The following is a 21097-nucleotide window of genomic DNA, read 5'->3' as shown; positions in this document are numbered from 1 at the left end:
CAGTCACGCTGCACTACTAAGAGAGATGTGATTACATATCTCTTCCACTTCGTTGTCATTTATGGTGGTCTTTCAGTATTTATTTTTCTAGTTAAATGTATTTACTCTTCATTCATGTTTTTTCGATAGTTTTTGTGTTATTCTTAGTCCTTTATTCCCATAGAGAACATACAACAACCCCCCCTCCCACACACACACACACACACACACCCATAGAGAACATACAACAACCCCCCCTCCCACACACACACACACACACCCATAGAGAACATACAACAACCCCCCCTCCCACACACACACACACACACACACCCATAGAGAACATACAACAACCCCCCCTCCCACACACACACACACACACCCATAGAGAACGTACAACAACCCCCCCTCCCACACACACACACACACACCCATAGAGAACATACAACAACCCCCCCTCCCACACACACACACACACACACACCCATAGAGAACGTACAACAACCCCCCCTCCCACACACACACACACACACACACCCATAGAGAACGTACAACAACCCCCCCTCCCACACACACACACACACACACACCCATAGAGAACATACAACAACCCCCCCTCCCACACACACACACACACACCCATAGAGAACGTACAACAACCCCCCCTCCCACACACACACACACACACCCATAGAGAACGTACAACAACCCCCCCTCCCACACACACACACACACACACACCCATAGAGAACATACAACAACCCCCCCTCCCACACACACACACACACACCCATAGAGAACATACAACAACCCCCCCTCCCACACACACACACACACACACCCATAGAGAACATACAACAACCCCCCCTCCCACACACACACACACACACATAGAGAACGTACAACAACCCCCCCTCCCACACACACACACACACACACACCCATAGAGAACGTACAACAACCCCCCCTCCCACACACACACACACACACACACCCATAGAGAACGTACAACAACCCCCCCTCCCACACACACACACACACACACACCCATAGAGAACGTACAACAACCCCCCCTCCCACACACACACACACACACACACCCATAGAGAACGTACAACAACCCCCCCTCCCACACACACACACACACACACACCCATAGAGAACGTACAACAACCCCCCCTCCCACACACACACACACACACACACCCATAGAGAACGTACAACAACCCCCCCTCCCACACACACACACACACACACACCCATAGAGAACGTACAACAACCCCCCCCCCCACACACACACACACACACACACCCATAGAGAACATACAACAACCCCCCCCCCCCACACACACACACACACACACACCCATAGAGAACGTACAACAACCCCCCCTCCCACACACACACCCATAGAGAACGTACAACATACATACTCCCCCCACGCACACACACACCCATAGAGAACATACAACAACCCCCCCTCCCACACACACACACACACCCATAGAGAACATACAACAACCCCCCCTCCCACACACACACACACACACACACACCCATAGAGAACGTACAACAACCCCCCCTCCCACACACACACCCATAGAGAACATACAACATACATACTTCCCCCACACACACACACACCCATAGTGAACATACAACATACATACTCCCCCCACGCACACAGGTACATTCCCCTCCCCTACACACCCTATTGCCCCCCACATACACACACACACACACAGAAAGATGGAGTATTCCTATAGAGAATATAATACACTCTTCCATCACAGTTTGATAACTGAACATTTTTAGTGTTCAGTTTTTTCATATATAATAATTCATAATTATCTATAATAATTCATAATTTTGTTCCTAACTATATATATATATACTGACTGACCTAAATCAGCAACGGTCCAGTAGTAGTAGTCCCACAATTAGTGAAATGGAGTTTGCCTGAGTGCAGTGAATGTGTATAATACCGACTGACCAGTGACTGGACCTTCCAGACACAGGTGACTTTACTTTACATGTACTGGGAGGGAGAGCGAGAGGGAACAGTGTGTTAGCTAGCATACTACTGGGAGGGAGAGCGAGAGGGAACAGTGTGTTAGCTAGCATACTACTGTGAGGGAGAGCAAGAGGGAACAGTGTGCGACTATTGACTAGTCTGAAGTCAATCACACCACAAATTGCCTCAAAAACATTTATATTAATGACAGAAGGTGTGCAATTCGAGAGCACACTTCACTGAAAGCAGTTATATTTTTTGTGTGGTGCGCGTGTCACCATTCAACACTGTGAAGGAGGCCATGCGAGTTGGGCAGCGCTTCTGTAAAGCAATTGAATTTGCACAATTTTTAAAAGCAGCACTGAGGTTCCGTGTTTGTGAACTTGACGGCAGCTTTCAGTCAAAGACCAAGACAAAGCAGAGAAAATGCCTGGTACAACACAACCTGGTTTGGAGTAGTCTAGACTAGATTATGCTACCTAATGTTTCACACTCAATGTTTTAATGTTTAACGTCATTAATTAAATAAATAAAAGGGGACGATATCAATAACAGCGTCCATAGAAACATTTCAACGCAGTAATGCAAAAGTAATGTAACGTGTTACTTTCCATAGAGAGTAAAGTAATAGGATTATGTTTTTTACAGTAGTGAGTGATGTGTACAGTAATACATTACTTTTTTGGAGTAATGACCCCAACACTGTATATACAGTATGTGTGTGTGTGTGTGAATTCAAATATATTTATATGTAACAAATAATATACCAATAACTCTTTGATAGATATTACCTGGGTTTGATAATAAAAAAAGCAACGTGATTTATGCACATTTGTGAAGGTGGACCTACTGTAACTGTTTTTTCATCTGAACTCTTAAATGATTCCTCTGATACTAATTCACCAGCTTTGCATCCTCCCAAATGGCCCCTGTGTGACCTCTCGCTCCACGTGTGTAAAGGGATGCAAAAGAGTACCCTTTAGTTTCACCAAGGGATGCAAAAGAGTACCCTTTAGTTTCACCAAGGGATGCAAAAGAGTACCCTTTAGTTTCACCAAGGGATGCAAAAGAGTACCCTTTAGTTTCACCAAGGAAACACAAAATGTTTGGAGATGTGTCCTCTCTGTGTCCCCAGAGTGTGCATGATTGACATTAGGCAGTGCTGCCAGAATGTGTTTACCACTGATGGTGTCAATCTGGTCATCCTGGGAGATCTCATCATACTCTGTCCAGACGGGAAGACATGGGCTGAGCTGAATAACCGCACACGGGCTGAGCTGATTAAGCTTTCAAATGAAGTCGCAGCACGAGTGCGTCCCCTGGCTAATGCCCCTGGCTAATGCAGTCGCAGCACGAGTGCGTCCCCTGGCTAATGCCCCTGACTAATGCAGTCGCAGCACGAGTGCGTCCCCTGGCTAATGCTCCATACACCTGATGGACACATAACAACACATGCACACAGTCCAGACATTTCTGTAAAATATGGTTCATACTCGTGTCCACTATCCTTCCCTGTGGTCATGCCATCTGTGTTGCTTCTTCGTATCAACTACGTAAACAACAACGGCCTATTTCTCCCACTGCTCACCCTATATCTATTTATCCCACTTTTATCTTGTAACTCTCGACTGTTTTATTTGCAATGCAAATCAGGCCCTAAAAATATACTTTAAAATAATAATGATAAATTGATGGGTGTTGTGTATAGATACCACAATATATGAGTTTATTTACTTTATATAAGGTTACATCTGTTTCATGGTACACTTTAAATATGTATTGTACATATATTTATAGATTATATTTACTGCTGGTAGTTATGAATGATGCATGAGCATGATGACAAGTACACAGTGCTTGAGGAAACTCAGCTGTCCAAAGCAGAAAGCATTCTCTCCACTTGGTATGTGAGATGAGAATCATGTTGAAATCTGCTGCCAGGGCTTTATGTGTGTGTGTTTGATTGTGTGTGTACACACACACTCCCCACCCCCTGCTCATGGCTCAGTGTGTGAGATGAGGAATCCAATGACACTGTGCATGGGAGGTCATCACAGGTGATGATGGCTGGTTCTATTACTGCGGCTCCAAAGCAGCGCGCATGTACAGCTCGCTTGCATAATGCATACAGTACCTTGTCTAAGAATATGGAACCATGTTGAAATATGCTGCAGGGCTTTATGTGTTTGTGTTTGATTATGTATGTACACACACTATGCATTTTGTTCTCTCACACACTCCCACACACACACACACACACATACACATAAGTATACACACATGGTAGGTGGGTGTATATATGTGTCTTATGATTTGAGCTGTTGTTATGACTACTACCATTTCCCGTGATTTCTCTTGGCTAAATGAGTGCTGAGCCATGCACCATGAAGCTTGTGATTTAGCATAATGTCCCCAGTGGCTGTGTGGCTCTGACACCATAGATCAGTTAGTATTCAAGCAGTAGGCCAGATAAGCCAGGCCATTTATATAGTATAACTGTGTGTGTGTGTGTGTGTGTGTGTGTGTGAAGTATTTGAGTATTTTAGGGGGTCTCAGTTAAAATAGTGTGAGGCAGCTGGTGGGCAGCTGCGTTACCTGTCTGCATTACCTGTCTGCATTACCTGTCTGCGTTACCTGTCCGTTGTCATTTCTGCGCCCATGTTAGCAGGTCAGAGCGTGCCTACTGCCTGTGTGACACGCACGTCTGCAAATGTGAGCCAGCTAGAAATAGGAACGCCACCTATTTAACAAGCAACAGGTGTTTCCAGCCAGTGACAGTGAAGAGACGTTTTAATAGCCAGACCGGCTGCAGAAGTGCAGCATCAGAGACGTTTTAATAGCCAGACTAGCTGCAGCAGTGCAGCATCAGAGACGTTTTAATAGCCAGACCGGCTGCAGAAGTGCAGCATCAGAGACGTTGCTGTTATGAACGCTCACATGAAACGCGACGCAGCAATAACGGAATACAGCGGGAATGTACACGCCATGTGGACGGTCTATTGGCCGTCACCGCGTCTCTTGGAGCAGAGCAGCCTCTGGTTGGGTTCTGACTGGGCCCTGATCTGACTGCAACCAGCTTCTCATCGGGCACAGAACTGGACCTTGCGCACACGCACATACACACACACACACCACTTGTACACACACATAGACACACACACACCAACACACACACACACCACTTGTACACACACACACACCACTTGTACACACACACAGACACGCACACACCAACACACACACACACCACTTGTACACACACACAGACACACACACACACATGCAGAGTGGAAGAACAGGTATGAATGAAGATGACAGAGAAGTTTGTGATGTTTTTCTTTTCTTTCTGAAAGAAGGTGTTTTAATGAGAGTGGAGGACACAGGTCCATCAGCGCAATGAAAGGAGACAGTGTTTGACACACTCACACACTCACGCTCACACACACACACACACACACACACACACACACACACACACACACAGGGGGTGGACAGGTGGACACTCAGCTGAAGAACACCTAAACGCAAGAGACAAAAACAGACGTGGTGATGGTGGTGATGACCGGGGGGGGGGGGGGGGCGACCTGTCCTGCTGGTTTATGGACGGAGCGTGGGGGGGGGGGGGGGGGGGGGGACCTGTCCTGCTGGTTTATGGACGGAGCGTGGGGGGGGGGGGGGGGGCTGTGGAGCAGACTGGATTAAGGCAGTAGCCGGCTCTCAGGATGACTCGGCACTTTCTTTTCTTAGTTTCTGTCCTTTGTTGATGCGCTTTTGTTGATGTTGTTGTTGTTGTTGTTGTTGTTGTTGTTGTTGTTGTTGTTAAGATGGGGACACATTGAAAAGGGGGATACAAAGGAAAAGACCAAAACAGTCCGTCCAGTCATGTCCAGTTTACTTCAGACCATCGATAGCTGTGCACACCTGTCCGAAGACCTCGTCCACTGGGAGCTCGGAGTTCACCTGTGGAGAGAGAACACAGTTGAGGACCGCCTGTCCAAACAGCTGAGTCACCTGTGCAGCACACTGGTGCACTTTATACTTAGTCTGAAGCCAAAAAATACATACAATGACTATTTTGTTAAACATAGTTTAAAATAGTTACAAATTTGCATCAATGGTTTGGGTAACACTTTACTTAATGGGTTACACATTCATAGCAGCTGTCATAAACTGCACATAAAGCATTCATGACTGTTTCATGAGACATGACAGCGACAGCGACAGCGACAACTTGTCAAAATAAAAGTCCAACAATCACAAAGCAGCATTTTTTTTAAATTTGGCTCCAATATTTTATAAAAGATACCATTAATTTAATCTTTCCAGCCTTTGTAAATATTTCATGAAAGTCTACATCGAATGTCACTATACTATACAAGTTTCGTATTCGTATTAGTAATCACAGAGTTTAACACTGGGAGGTAAACTAGCCTACATTCAGCTGACCCATATTTGTGTAACCTGGAACGGTTGAACATTCCCAGTAGCAAAAGATGAGAAATCATCTGCAAAGGTCACATCATATCATTTGCGATTGTTGGACTTTTATTTTGACAAGTTATCGTTCTGTCTTCCACATTCATAAATGGTTTGGTATGAATGTTGAGTCATGTCTCATGACTAATGTTTTGTGTGTGTTTTTTTTTATGAAATTGAATTGTATACATTGTACATTGTATTGCAATTACTTCATTCATGATGCACTACAACATTTAATAACTAAAATGTATAGATACATACATCTCTGGTTCCCTTATGCAGGTTTTCATAGAACAAAATTAACTTTGAATAAGTAGTGTGATAACCCTTCCTTTAATGAATTAGTGTGCTATACAGTACTTGTAGGCTACATACTGTACATCCCAGCAGCACCGTAACCAATAGAGCACTCCTGCATCTCGTCGGTGTTGGCATACCTTCCTGACGATGCCACGGCCCTCGTAGAAGGCGATGACGGGCTCCGTAGCTTTGTAGTAAAGGTCCAGGCGCTTCTTGATGGTCTCCTCGTTGTCGTCGGCCCTGCCACTGGTCTCGCCCCGCTTCATCAGCCTCTTGACCATGGTGTCGCCGGACGCATCAACGTACAGCAGCAGGCTGGGAGCACCAATCTAGTGTAGTGCACACACACACACACACACACACACACACAGTCAATAGGATGCCAGTGACAGTGTGCCAGTCTAGTCAGTGGACCAGTCCTGTGGTGACCAGATAGGGGCTTCCTCTGAAGTAAGTCCCAGCCCTAGATATACAGTATAGATATACATGGTCCCAGCCCTAGATATACAGTATATATATATATATACATGGTCCCAGCCCTAGATATACCGTATATATATGCAGTATAGATATACAGTATAGATATACAGTATAGATATACAGTATATACATGGTCCCAGCCCTAGATATACAGTATATATATATATACATGGTCCCAGCCCTAGATATACAGTATAGATATACAGTATATATATATATATATACATGGTCCCAGCCCTAGATATACAGTATATATATGCAGTATAGATATACAGTATAGATATACAGTATAGATATACAGTATATACATGGTCCCAGCCCTAGATATACAGTATATATATATATATATACATGGTCCCAGCCTTAGATATACAGTATAGATATGCAGTATAGATATACAGTATATATATATATATATATATATATATATATATATATATACATGGTCCCAGCCCTAGATATACAGTATATATATATATATATACATGGTCCCAGCCCTAGATATACAGTATATATATACAGTATAGATATACAGTATATATATATATATACATGGTCCCAGCCCTAGATATACAGTATATATATACAGTATAGATATACAGTATATATATATATATATATATACATGGTCCCAGCCCTAGATATACAGTATAGATATACAGTATATATATATATATATATATACATGGTCCCAGCCCTAGATATACAGTATATATATATATATATATATACATGGTCCCAGCCCTGCCCAGCGCAATACTGCACCCCATTTCTACTGCACCCCATTTCTACTGCTGCACCCCATTTCTACTGCTGCACCCCATTTCTTCTACTGCACCCCATTTCTACTGCTGCACCCCATTTCTACTGCACCCCATTTCTACTGCTGCACCCCATTTCTACTGCTGCACCCATTTCTACTGCTGCACCCCATTTCTTCTACTGCACCCCATTTCTACTACTGCACCCCATTTCTACTGCTGCACCCTCTACTGTACTAATAAGACTCCCTGCGTGAGCTCTGTCGCTCTCTTACCTTCTTCTCGAACTCCTCGCCCTGCTTGACCTCACGGGGGTAGCCGTCGATGAGGTAGCCCTTGGAGGTGTCGGCCTTAGCAACCATAGCGTCCAGGATCATGTCCAGAACTGTGTCCTGAAACACACATGTGCGTGATTTAGCACATTTAGCACATTAGTGATTTAGGAGATAGTCCGGCACTAGTTCCCTCACTAAACACCTTCATTCATAACTATACTCCCTCACTAAACACCTTCATTCATAACTATACTCCCTCACTAAACACCTTCATTCATAACTATACAACCTCACTTAACACCTTCATTCATAACTATACTCCCTCACTTAACACCTTCATTCATAACTATACTCCCTCACTAACTATATTCCCTCACTAAACACCTTCATTCATAACTATACAACCTCACTTAACACCTTCATTCATAACTATACTCCCTCACTAAACAGCTTCATTCATAACTATACAACCTCACTTAACACCTTCATTCATAACTATACATTTGATTATTTGAAAATGATAACACAAGGGCTCAAAACTCTCAAACTCTGTGTGACACAATGTAGACTACTCAATGTATGAATGTTACCACCTTACGTAAACTATGAAGGCATCGATTAAAAGACATTTCCAGAAGGAATGGACTCCTTTCATAAAGTGCATGGCATCTAATCTATCTCAGGGGCGGTTTATACGAGAACGATTGCGAAGGAAGACGACAAAATATTTTATCATAAGTGCCTTTCGTTTACACAGCGACCCCGCCATCAGGGCTTGAAGACGCAAAAATCTGAAGACTCCTTCCAGAGTGTAGAGTTTTGAAGACGACCCGGGTTGCGTCTCCGTCTAAACGGCTAAACCAAAGATCCTTGATTACCTCTCTGGCTAAACTGTCAAATTAGAATGTCTGCGCGTGACGTACCGGGGTTCTATCACACCACCACCCAGCGGTCTGGAATGCATATCCAATCGAATATCACATACTCTTGCGTCTTCATATAAACAAAGATTTCCCCCAGAGAATGCTCGTCTAAACGCGAATAAAAAAATGAAGACGAGACGCCACTTCTGCGTCTTCTCTTTTCATCGTCACCGTATAAACGTAGCCTCACTCAAATTTATAGATACAATTGTCTAATGAGAAAATATAACAGGGTTGAGTATTGATGTTGAATGTCTATCTAAGAAAATAACACAGAGTTAGAGTATTGATGTTGAATGTCTATGTAAGTAAATAACACAGAGTTAGAGGATATATGTTGAATGTCTATGTAAGTAAATAACACAAGAGTTAGATGTTAGATTATGACTGACTGACTGACTGACTGACTGATTCAGTGTACACAATATTGCAAAAGCAACATACTGTATAAATAGAAAAAAATAAAGTAAAATAAGACAGATATTAGTGTAGAAACATCAGTGAATGAGGGTGCCCACTTGATAACCCCAATGACATGCCGCATACTATATACTGCTGTTGGATGGGCCATTTGTATTGTGTTTGTGACCATTTGTTGGCGGATTTGTGGGTAGTGTGCTTTTTAAAGTTAAACTTGAGCAGGGGCTTCTGAATGTGTTTTTACCTTGGATTTTGGCACAAGGGATTTTAACATCTAATCCTGTGTATTAATGTAATGGTAATAGTAATATTTTTGTATTTATCTATCTATCTATCTATCTATCTATCTATCTATCTATCTATCTATCTATTCCAAACTCTCTCTCTCTCTCTCTCTCTCTCTCTCTCTATTCCATGTGTTCCCCTCCTCACTCACGTGTTCCCACCAGAGGCACCAGTCCTCCCTCCTGCATGATGGTCTTGCCCCACCACCCCTACCCCACCACCACCCAGGGTCTTGCCCCTCTACCCCCACCCCACCACCACCCATGTTCTTGCCCCTCTACCCCTACCCCACCACCACCCAGGGTCTTGCCCCTCTACCCCCACCCCACCATGTCCATGTTCTTGCCCCTCTACCCCACCACCGCCCATGTCCCCACACACTCACCAGAGGCACCAGTTCTCCCTCCTGCATGATGGCCTGGAGGGTCTTGCCCCTCTACCCCTACAACCACCACTGCCCATGTTCTTGCCCCACTACCCCACCACCGCCCATGTTCTTGCCCCACTACCCCTACCCCACCACTGCCCATGTTCTTGCCCCACTACCCCTACCCCACCACTGCCCATGTTCTTGCCCCTCTACCCCTACCCCACCACTGCCCATGTCCCCACACACTCACCAGAGGCACCAGCTCTCCCTTCTGCATGATGGCCTGGAGGTTCTTGCCCCTGTCGGAGCCGGAGGCCACCTCGGCACGGAGCAGATCTCCTGAGGACAGGTGAGTGTAGCCGTACTTAGCCACCATCTTCTCACACTGGGTGCCCTTACCAGAGCCGGGACCACCTGCGGAGGACACACGCGCGTGCGCACACACACACACACACACACACACACACACACACACACACACACACACATATAGACATACACACACACACACACACACATATAGACATACACACACACACACATGCATACACACACACACACACACACACATACACACATAGACATACACACACACACACACACACACACACACACATAGACACACACACACACACACACACACACACACACACACATAGACACACACATAGACACACAAATACAGGCTTTAGTCCTAGTAGGCTTGCATTTATTTTAAACAACATGTACTGTAGTTCATTAATGTGTAGGCCTAGGCTTAGCCTACAGGGCTAAATGAACCCTGCTTCTAGAAAATATATAATCCTAATATGACACTTGATGGGGTCAGACGGATTTCAGCACTCAAAGAATGCAGACTCACCCACAACGAAGATGATCTTCTTTCCCTTGATTTTGTCTGAGTGGGAAAGAACACAGTGACAATCCAAGATAGTTAGAAATGTTCCCTAGTAGGCTAGGCTACAAAACATCAAAGTTGTCACCCCACCTGGTGTAGGCCTATATTGTATAACCTGCTTCAGTTGTAAGTTTAGTGAATAAAGTCTACATTTCTTTGCTCTCTACCTTTTTGGGACGATTCTAAAGAAGACACTGATATGTTCTTCGAACAAGGACTTCCCATTTTCTAGGCTGTTTATCTGTTGTAGAGGCTAACTCTTTTCACCAGTTCAAAAAGTATTCCGGTGCCATGGCAACAGTTGCTAACTACCAAAGATTCTAGAGCGTTACACAACAATGTTTTTGGGCTTCCTGGATGAACTGCTTCTTTTACATGCTAAGTTGAGACGAAGATCCTTGATTACTCCGCTTCAACCCTCTCTGGTTGAGAACAGTGAGACTTGCAGTTCAGATAGTGCAAATGTGTGGTTAGTAATAATAATAATAATAATAATAATAATAATAATACAATTTCATTTTTATATGTACATAAACACTTATTTGCTAATCGTATGTAATCATTAAGTGTGAAGGGATTTAGGATTTAAATCCATGTTTGACCAGTGCCTGGGATGGATTTAAAACGTGAAAATTCTGTGCTACGCTACCAGCATTGAATCTGTTTGTTCTTATTTTAGACTCTAATCTAAGAGTTGTTACGTTTTAAGGCTCCTTGCTGTCTTATGACTGCACAGTATTTTATACTGTAGCAATATGCATGTTGTTGCAGTTCAGCAAGTGAACCACATGAGGGCAGTATAGACTTAACCAAGACCTTGTACCGGTATACTGGTAACGTGATCTTGTCCCTCCCCTTCCCCTGTTCTAACAGATAAGATCAGCTGACACTCCCTTGGCCAGAAAGAGCACTGAGAGAGAACTTGTCCTTACTGACACTGCTCTTACTGACATTATAGACTGCTGTGGGCTGTTTACTACCAGTGCAGAAAATTACACAGGTACCCTTTAATTGTGGTCAACACAAAAAGTGGATTATTTACCTGTCATGATGATCTGTTATGGATAATCTGCAATATAAAGAGAGAAAGAGAGTTATTTATACTATAAAATAAATACAAATACACTATGCAAATCCCATCTGCCCAGGGTGCAGGGGTGACATGCGTCCACTATACAAATCCTATCTGCCCGGGGGTGCAGCAGAGGGTATGTATATATGCTGAAAAACATATACCTGACCTGTGTGGGGTTCGGAGGTTGCTATATCGATATTTTTCCACACCTGCATGTGTTGGACTCAGCAGCAGCTGTTCTGTCCAGCGGTCTGGTGTTGGATTACCGCATCAGAATATGACCACACATTATACATGCAGTCTGTGACGTTGGATTACTGCATCAGAATATGACCACACATTACACATTATACGTTGTGTTGATATTTGAGTTGAACAACCAATCAAATTGCATCTCTCCCTCCTGTGCTCTAGAAGCAACAGAATAGTGCAGAACTTGGACAGAATAGTGCAGAACTTGGACAGAGCAACAGAATAGTGCAGAACTTGGACAGAATAGTGCAGAACTTGGACAGAGCAACAGAATAGTGCAGAACTTGGTTTTAGCCACTTTTTTGTTTCCCATCCCATTTGAGCTGCTTTGTTTGTTTTTACAGACCCAGGAGAGAGCACATGGGCCCTTACAGACCCAGGAGAGAGCGCATGGGCCCTTACAGACCCAGGAGAGAGCGCATGGGCACACGCACCCCTTACAGCGCAGACCCAGGAGAGAGCAGCAATTTTGTATGGAGCTAGAATCATGGACTGAACCTTTAAAACACTGTAGCTACCAGAACGGACCTCTCAGCTGGTCCCCATGCGAAGCTGTGATGACAGTAAATATGGGTGCTTAGCACTGTGCCTAGACTGAGTCACTGGCTTAAGGGCTCTCTTAAGAGCTCTCATGCTTGCTTCAGTTGGAATTCCATTAAAATATCATAGAGATAAGAAAGCCCTCACACACACACACAGAGGGAGAGAGAGAGAGAGAGATATCCTGTTTATCCTAGCAACACAAACATTGTCCACTGTATCATAATGGGAAATGTAATAATGAAACAGAAAGGGAAACCTCAGCTCTCTCGTTCTCCCTGTGTCTTTGTCTGTGTTTGTAGACCTGTACCACCCTAGTAGACTCTGCAGTGGAGGTCTAATCCTCTGAAATAGCGCTTCATTGTACAGAAAAGACTTTGTTGTGGTTGCACATGGCTGTTCCCTGTACTTGTGTTTGCCAGTGTAGCTCACATGTGTGGTCTTGTCCCTTATGGGCTCAAATAGAGAAGGAGGATGCAGCAGCAGAATGACGCTGTGTGGGCGGGCCAGGGTGGCGTGGGCAGACGGCTACTGCTCCAGTGTGTGCCCATGGCTTCTCTGTGGTGTGGGAGACGGGTAAGAGCTCGGCTAGCTGCCTACTGGCCACGCCCGGCCGCACACACATGCCAGCGCTGCAAGGCTCTGCCCCTGGCTAACGCCAGACCGCCAAAGTCAAACAGTCCAACAGGAAGAGCCAGACCTGGTCTCACTAGGCAACCCTGGTCCCTGCCCGCACTCCATCCTGCAACGACCCTGTGTAAACATGTGAGTCAAATGGCCTCTGGGAGTGGACGGTTCATTCTTATAAAGGATAGGGCACACTGCTGGCTATAAACGCCTGTGTGAGAATAGTGTTTTTGTTTGTTTGTTTAATGGCTATTGGATATGTATGGACCAGTGTGACAAGGTGTTTTTCACAAATCGTTTCTGGTGCTGTAGAATTCTGGTGTCGTGTCTGGTGCTGTAGAATTCCCTGTGACCTTTATTAACACAGTCCACTGTGGCCTGTTTCATTTGGGTTGGGACACTTTGAAAACGGGTTCTTGCTATTGTAACTAGCCAGTGGATATGCCCTAATGACAGACTCCAGCTTCCATTGTTTGCAGCTTCCTTGCTAGTGTGCCCACCTCCCATGTTGAGGTTTCAAGTTGAAATCTGGTGCAGGACCTTGCTATTATGCAGCACAGATTACACCACATCCTGATCCAGCCTGAGCTTTTCGTACATTACGCTGAAGTGGAAATCCCCTGCCCTTTACACAGAAAACGAAACTGAAACACAAACCCCCCGTTTCCATACAACAGGGCAGTGAAATGATTTTTTTAGGGATGGACACAAGCCATAGTAATACACAAACGGAATCAAAAAGCAAGTGGTCAGTCTTTCTGGTTCAAATGCATCCCAAATGTGCCCTATCTGAACAGGGACCAGTGGAATCTCCTCTCCTGTCCTCAAATGAATAGAACATCTACAATTTTAAAAGAGGAGAAGAACTTGCATTCCAGAATAGGAATGGATCAAAATAATAAGCAGAAAACAGCCACACTGAATCACACTGAATCAACATCTAGTGGCGAGTAGTTGTGCTTTTGGGTTCTAGTGGAGAGTAGTGCTTTTGGGTTCTAGTGGTGAGTAGTTGTGCTTTTGGGTTCTAATGGTGAGTAGTTGTGAGGGTAGTTGTGCTTTTGGGTTCTAGTGGAGAGTAGTGCTTTTGGGTTCCAGTAGCTAGTAGTTGTGCTTTTGGGTTCTAGTGGTGGGTAGTTGTGTTTTTGGGTTCTAGTGGCGACTAGTTGTGGTTTTGGGTTTGTAATGTATTCCTCCCTCAGTTCTGTAAGTTTCCTGATAGACATCTCTGTCAGAATCTTGATTCTTTATAAGTGTTTGTACTGAATAATAACAATAAAGCATAAACACAGAAGATTATGCATTTTCCTCTCGGACTTTATGGGTCGTCTTGGAGTTCTCTCTGCCTGGACATGAGTGGATGAGAGACTCTTGACTCCAGTACCTTTTCTGCCTGTGAGTATGTACTGTTTCTAATGTCTCAGTCATGTGAGTATGTACTGCCTCTAATGTCTTTGTCCTGTGTACTGCCTCTAATGTCTCAGTCATGTGAGTATGTACTGCCTCTAATGTCTCAGTCCTGTGAGTATGTACTGCCTCTAATGTCTCAGTCCTGTGTACTGCCTCTAATGTCTCAGTCATGTGAGTATGTACTGCCTCTAATGTCTCAGTCCTGTGTACTGCCTCTAATGTCTCAGTCATGTGAGTATGTACTGCCTCTAATGTCTCAGTCCTGTGTACTGCCTCTAATGTCTCAGTCATGTGAGTATGTACTGCCTCTAATGTCTCAGTCCTGTGAGTATGTACTGTCTTTAATGTCTCAGTCATGTGAGTATGTACTGCCTCTAATGGCTCAGTCCTGTGTACTGCCTCTAATGTCTCAGTCATGTGAGTATGTACTGCCTCTAATGTCTCAGTCCTGTATTCTGTAGTTCTATCTGTGAGGTGTATGATGGGAAAAGAGCCCACGGAGCTCAGGTTACACCCGACCCTGGCCAGCGGCCTCGATCCCACCCTGGTAGTGGGGCTTGCCCCCCCCCCATCTCAATGGCAGCGCGTGAGTCTCAGGCACTGAACCCCGGGGTCGCTGTAAATGTCACACAGACACCTGATCCCTGATTCAGCACTGCTCTCTCTCTCTCTCTGTCTCTATCTGTCTCTCTCTCTCTATCTCTCTCTCTCTCTCTTTCTCTCTCTATCTCTCTCTATCTGTCTCTCTCTCTCTCTGAGGTGCATCTCTCTGGCCTATTATGGTGCCCTCTGTAGCATCTCAACATGCCCCCGTATGCCCATCTGCCCCCGTATACCCATCTGCCCCCGTATACCCATCAGCCCCAGTGGCAGTGAGTACCCAGGAGCCCATCAGCCCCAGTGGCAGTGAGTACCCAGGAGCCCATCAGCCCCAGTGGCAGTGAGCCCATGTGTGTGCCAAGAGGCTGTAATGTGCTATACACATGGCCTTTACATAACTGTTATTAAACATGTGCTACTGCATGGTACATCTTATGATTTATGTAGAGTTCATAACGCTAAGTGTAAGTGTCAGCAACTCCGGTTCTATGTGTTTGCTAGTGTCAGTAACACTGGTTGTTGGTGTCTGTTGGTGTCAGTAAGTCTAGTTCTATGTATCTTTTAGTGTCAGTGTATGTGTGTGTGTGTGTGTGTGGGGGGGGGGGGGGGTTGGTTGGTATTGATATAGGTTTGTGTCAAATGAACGCACTAAAACAAGTGCACTATTTACTAAAATGAGTGCATATTCAATGCACAATCTAGTGAAATGAGATCATAATTGAGTAAAACGAGTGCACAAGTTGGTCAAATGAGCGCATATTCAATGCACAATCTAGTGAAATGAGATCATAATTGAGTAAAACGAGTGCACAAGTTGGTCAAATGAGCGCATATTCAATGCACAATCTAGTGAAATGAGATCATAATTGAGTAAAACGAGTGCACAAGTTGGTCAAATGAGCGCATATTCAATGCACAATCTAGTGAAATGAGATCATAATTGAGTAAAACGAGTGCACAAGTTGGTCAAATGAGCGCACATTCTCACGATATACTAAAAAAACGTTCTTGCAATGACTCCTCCTGGGCTCCGTATTGAATTAGCCGGTTATCCTGCTAGTCTGCTCATTTTCTACTAGCCTGTTCATTTGCTGACCGGTGCAAAACAAGAATCATTTCGATGCCAAAACAATTAATAAAGAAATAACTGTTTGTAGTCTATACTCTACTCAAACCACACTCTCTGAACTCTGAAATGTATAAAACTGAACTGGCAGATATCACAGAAAAAAATATCTTGTGAACACCACAAGCAGCCTCAGAAGCACATCTCTGAATTTGGTGAAGCCTTATTATCTCTGGCTTTTTTCTGTCTCAGCAGCAAGTAGGCTAGCTTAGTTGTCTATCTTGCACAGGTGCACTGTAAAACTCTGAGCAAGACATGTCATCTCACGCTACTATTAGCGTAATATAGGGTTGCAATATAGGCCTACGTGACTCACAGCGGCTCAAACGAAAAGTGTGTTCTCTGTTGGGATAGTGATGACAGACAAACCGAGAGGGATAAATGACAGCAGCAAGATTTTCCTTTTATCTCATATGAATCGTGCATTCTACGTTCATAGTCTTATTATACTGATCTGTCATGGATATGCACTGATTTGAACCGTATCAGTTCAATACAGAACGCATCTATTTCCTTTCAAATACGGGACGATTCCGTATTTTACGGAACATTTGGCAACCCTAGTTAGGACAGCAAGTATCATCTAGGGTTAGGGCAGCAAGTGTCACATGGGCAGGCATCTGCGTTTTCTGTCACTTGTGTTGGTTGCAGAAGTGAAGATGATTTTTGCGGTGTGAAACTGGAGGAGGGTCTAAGGAGGTAGCCTACAGGGCTGTCTTAAACTGACTATTAAAAGCCTTTCCAAACTAGAAGGGCAACGCCCAACAAGCCAACAGGTTTCATGCCTAAATGCAGTCACATGCACAGGGATCGATGACAGTGCTGGATATGCACAAAATCACATGTTTACAACATGGCATTATAATGTCATAGAAAGCACCTGCTCCATGGTGCACATATAAATGGTCATTTAGTGCTGATAGCCGCTAATCACATGTTCCCAACACACACACACACACACACACACACACACACAGACACACACACACACACATAGATCTGGCATTTTAATGTCATAGAAAGCACCTACTCCATGTGCTCATTTGGTGCTGATGGCATGCTACCCATGACTACAGCCTGTACAGTAACAAGTTCACCATTTACATACTAAATCTGAGGTTTGTCATTAGTGATAAAAACTACATAACTATATCCAGTCATTTACAACACTCGTTACAACTGACCAGTTAGCCTGTGTCTTTTATAAGGCCGTGTCATAGCGGCCACAGAATATCCACCACACCAAAGGCAGAAACTCTGCTCTCATGGGTTGGAAAATCAATTAACTGAAATTACTGACCAATTTGTCATTATGTGTGGGACATGGATCAGCCTAGACATTTTACAGGTCTTGTGCCACTAGTGCTATCCACTGAGGAACCCTCACATTGTAACCAGGCTTAAGTTTAATGATATTTAACTCTCTCTCTCTCTCTCTCTCTCATTTCTCCCTCTCTCTCTCTCTCTCTCTCTCTCTCTCTCTCTCTCTCTCATTTCTCCCTCTCTCTCTCTCTCTCTCTCTCTCTCTCTCTCTCTCTCTCATATCTCCCTCTCTCTCTCTTTCTCTCTCTCACTCACATACACACACACACACTGCAGCTCTGAACCTAAAAAAAGATGTTCTCCCCATAGCAGCTGTTCCATTACACTTTGGCCACGTTTGGCAACAGCACAGCCAAGGCGGTCCACAGTAAACATCACCCCACTCTGCCGTGCCCCTTTTATAGAGAGAAAGCAAAAACACATGAATGCTTGCATTGTGTGGCCCGCACTCTGTAATGAGTTTAGGCATCTAATCCACATTCACGTCACCTGGAGTGGCCCTCTCATTCTACAGCACCGTGATCAAAATGGAGCACTGTCCCTTTAAGGCCAGAAGAGGGGATCCATCTGACGTCAAACGAGAACATGCAGCCGAGCAGCTTTAGCTGCAGTGTTTACCACAGGAGTGTGTGTGTGTGTGTGTGTGTGTGTGGAGGAGGCTGCCTGTAAAAGTCTTGGGGAGTGTGTGAGCTGCTAGTTTGTCTTCTGGGCTGTGTCCTGCTGGAGGGCTTGATGGCATGAAGAGCATGTGGAGCCTTGTTCCAGCCCTGTAGCCATGGAGATGTGTGAACATGGTGTTCCCTCAGTGAATGTGTGTGTGTGTGTGACTCCACGGACAGCAGAGGACACATCAGTTGCCTCTGAGCGAAGACGCGTTTGGAACGAGCACTTGAAGCGTCTTCTCCCCAGAATGCACATGATCCATTCTCCAGTGCTACAGTCCGTCAGTGTGGAGGTGTGTGTGATGTGTGTGTGGCGTGGAGGTAACGACAGGAGGAGGTGCCGGTCATGCTCATTCGTGTCTCCATGTTGTGCAACTGCACGAGCATTTCTCTACACACTACATGCTTGACACAGCCAGTGACCCCTGTAGTAGAGTTACCCACCGTCCTTTAAGCTTACAGTACAGACACACACACACACATACACACCAGTTCTGACAGCTCCTGTAGTAGAGTTACCCACCGTCCTTTAAGCTTACAGTACACACACACACACACACACCAGTTCTGACAGCTCCTGTAGCGCGACAGTGTTTGAATACCTCTCTACTGTAGAGCACTCAGAGCGCGTCAGTGGAGTAGGCACATAAAGTGCACACACACACGGACACACACACACAGTTCTGCGCGTCAGTGGAGTAGGCACTCTCTCTCTCTCTCCCTTTTTCTCTCTCTCCCTCTCTCTCTCTCTCTGTTTATGCCTTCCCCCCCTGTGTTTCCTTCCCCTGTCCCGTTCTGTGTGTGTGTGCGTGTGTGTGTGTCCTGCGTACTGACCTCTCTCTGTGTGAACGCTGAGGGCTGTCCAGTGAGGCTCTGCTGGCTGCTCTCTTGTCTAAGTGTCCCTGCTGCACGGCAGCCTCCCCCCGCCCCTCCACTGCTTTATATAGACGCTAAGGCAGCTCAGCCCGCAGTGCATTCTGGGAAGAGGGAGAGAGCAAGGGAGGGAGGGAGAGTTGAGAGAGGAAGAGAGGCAACAGGAGGAGGAGGGGTGTGTGTGTGTGTGTGTGTGGGAGTGGAGAGAGGAGGGGGGAAGAGAGAGAGAGAGAGGGAGATGGAGAGAGCAAGAGGACAAGAGAAAGGAGGAGGGGTGTGTGTGTGTGTGTGTGGGAGTGGAGAGAGGAGGGGGGAAGAGAGAGAGAGAGAGGGAGATGGAGAGAGCAAGAGGACAAGAGAAAGGAGGAGGGGTGTGTGTGTGTGTGTGTGGGAGTGGAGAGAGGAGGGGGGGTGACTGACGTGAGCAGGATCAGCAGCCTGATAGGAGAACAGAGAGCTGTGCTGTACTGTGCTGTGGTCCAGCCCACTGCCCACTGCCCACTGCTCTGTCTGACGCTAGGCTACATGAAGATGGGAGGGTCAGACAGGGAAGGATCAGAGGGAGAGGAGAGGAGAGGAGGAAGAATGAGGAGTGGAGAGAGAGGAGAGGAGAGGAGGAATAATGAGGAGGGGAGTAGAGAGGGAGGAGAGGAGGAAGAATGAGGAGGGGAGTAGAGAGGGAGGAGAGGAGGAATGAGGAGGGGAGTAGAGAGGGAGGAGAGGAGGAATGAGGAGGGGAGTAGAGAGGAGAGGAGAGGAGGAAGAATGAGGAGGGGAGTAGAGAGGAGAGGAGAGGAGGAATGAGGAGGGGAGGGAGGGAGGGAGAGGGAGAGGCACATGTCAGAGGATACTGCTACTGCACATTGAGGGTCGAGGAGAGTGCAGAAGTGCTGCAGTGTTGTTGATATTGTTGTTCCTGTGTGTGCGTGTGTGTGTGTGTGTGAGAGAGTGTATGTGTGTGAGTGTGTGTGTGTGTGTGTGTCTGTGTGTGTGTGTCTGTGTGTGTGTGTGTGTGTTGATTCTTGTTCCATGTTCATCCGCATTCTGTCTACAGCCTTATAAGGACTAATGTCTTGATCTCAGACTGCAGTAACAGACTCCTCCCATAACGATCTCATAAAGCATTGTGATGTTATAGAATGTTGGGATTGCAAGTTGGTATTACAAACTCTTATAGGTAAACATACATACAGCATAAACAAATCAGTATGCAGAACAGAAAACTGTTGACTAACATGTTTGGTGAAATTAGTCCTGCTCTTACACAATGGTGGTAAGGAGGAGGAGAGGGAAAACAGAGAGAGAGATAGAGAGAGTGGAAGAGAGATAGAGAGAGAGAGAGAGAATGAAAGGGAAAATAACTTGATGAACATGTTCAGTGGCATGAGTCCAAGCCTGCCTCAGACAAACCAAACACCACACCTGTTT

General features: G+C 45.3%; 1 protein-coding gene and 1 long non-coding RNA gene across 3 annotated transcripts; one reads left to right on the top strand and one right to left on the bottom strand.

The window, feature by feature from the left end:
• Nucleotides 1–5320: 5320 nt before the first annotated feature.
• On the bottom strand, nt 5321–19743 carry ak1 (adenylate kinase 1). 2 transcript variants are annotated; one of them, XM_042060640.1, is made up of 7 exons: nt 19631–19743; nt 12227–12253; nt 11149–11184; nt 10537–10700; nt 8289–8405; nt 6910–7101; nt 5321–5953 (listed from the first exon to the last, which is right to left on the bottom strand). In XM_042060640.1, exons 2-7 carry the CDS (start codon nt 12231–12233, stop codon nt 5885–5887), a joined length of 585 nt encoding a protein of 194 aa, XP_041916574.1. In that variant the 5' UTR covers nt 12234–12253; nt 19631–19743; the 3' UTR covers nt 5321–5884. The 2 variants fall into 2 exon arrangements, with proteins under 2 accessions (XP_041916574.1, XP_041916573.1); XM_042060639.1 differs by lacking the exons at nt 12227–12253; nt 19631–19743 and adding an exon at nt 11352–11468.
• Nucleotides 11534–13224, top strand: LOC121681026. Its single transcript, XR_006021925.1, has 4 exons — nt 11534–11653; nt 12058–12184; nt 12333–12392; nt 12856–13224. It is a non-coding gene; the product is annotated as an uncharacterized LOC121681026 (long non-coding RNA).
• Nucleotides 19744–21097: the final 1354 nt, after the last annotated feature.

This window comes from Alosa sapidissima, chromosome 13 (assembly GCF_018492685.1).
Source record: "Alosa sapidissima isolate fAloSap1 chromosome 13, fAloSap1.pri, whole genome shotgun sequence".
NCBI lineage: Eukaryota > Metazoa > Chordata > Actinopteri > Clupeiformes > Clupeidae > Alosa > Alosa sapidissima.
The sequence above is the reverse complement of the archived record's forward strand: the minus strand, read 5'-3'. Positions and strand labels throughout refer to the sequence as shown.

Bases quoted from the DNA above. Each gene is read 5' to 3' on its own strand.
- ak1 (XM_042060639.1), bottom strand. From the start codon at position 11,409: ATGGGAAGTCCTTGTTCGAAGAACATATCAGTGTCTTCTTTAGAATCG. The intron at 10,701-11,148 runs GTGAGTCTGCAT...TGTCCTCCGCAG, and splicing joins GAAGATCATCTTCGTTGTGG to GTGGTCCCGGCTCTGGTAAG. The intron at 5,954-6,909 runs GTATGCCAACAC...CTCTCTCCACAG, and splicing joins GCCGTGGCATCGTCAGGAAG to GTGAACTCCGAGCTCCCAGT.